This window comes from Sinocyclocheilus anshuiensis, unplaced genomic scaffold (assembly GCF_001515605.1).
Source record: "Sinocyclocheilus anshuiensis isolate Anshui unplaced genomic scaffold, SAMN03320099.WGS_v1.1 scaffold155, whole genome shotgun sequence".
Taxonomy (NCBI): Eukaryota; Metazoa; Chordata; class Actinopteri; order Cypriniformes; family Cyprinidae; genus Sinocyclocheilus; species Sinocyclocheilus anshuiensis.
Window position 1 is genome coordinate 1222910 of NW_015549572.1, and position 656 is coordinate 1223565.

At 38.0% G+C, this 656-nt stretch overlaps 1 protein-coding gene across 1 annotated transcript in view; it reads right to left on the minus strand.

Annotated features, from left to right (window-relative positions):
* Positions 1–53: 53 nt before the first annotated feature.
* Positions 54–656, minus strand: part of LOC107657413 (translation initiation factor eIF-2B subunit gamma-like) — a 33635-nt gene continuing 33032 nt past the window's right edge. The window contains exon 11 of the mRNA XM_016445467.1: positions 54–215. Within this exon, the coding sequence (XP_016300953.1) occupies positions 163–215 (53 nt within the window). The 3' untranslated portion in view covers positions 54–162. The remainder of the gene's footprint in view (positions 216–656) is intronic.

Genomic DNA, 656 nt, shown 5'->3' on the forward strand with positions numbered 1-656 from the left:
AAAAAAAAAAAAAAAAAAAAAAAAAAAAAAAACAGAAGTCTTCAGATAAATAAATCCATGTTTATTTGGACACATAAAAAATGGATCCTGTGCAGGAGTTATGCACATGGAAGCAGGTTGATCTGGGCGTCTTCGGGTCTGTGATCCATCTCCACCAGGGTTCTAGATCTCCATGAGTTGGTCTGATCCAACGATGACCTCGTTGGTTCTTTCAGCTGTGAGAAGAGAGAACAAGATTCTCAGAAAGAGCTGTCAGGCATCTGTCGTGCCTCAAAGGAGATGAGCTGTGTGTTCTGTTAAGATTCAACACTCAAATGAGTCACTTAAGTTGAAATGATTGTTTCTATGAATCAAAGTATACTTCTTTTTTTTTTCTTTTTTTTTTTATCTGGAGTTTACCTTTGTGGGCCATTCCATCACATACTGACAAGCAAACAGTTTACAATTGTGTCAGGCTCATACACACTCGCTTAAGAAGGATGATATCCTCTTGCCGAATGTGACTATTCCAAACTAAACGTTTGAGAACAAGATTAATGATCCATATAAAGACATATTTTAGTGTGAAGGAATCCGCACAAAAGACTGTTTTTGAGTTCTGAGTTTGGGGAAAGACAAATAGAGCGTGCTATGCCAGAGAGAGAGAGGGAAAGAGA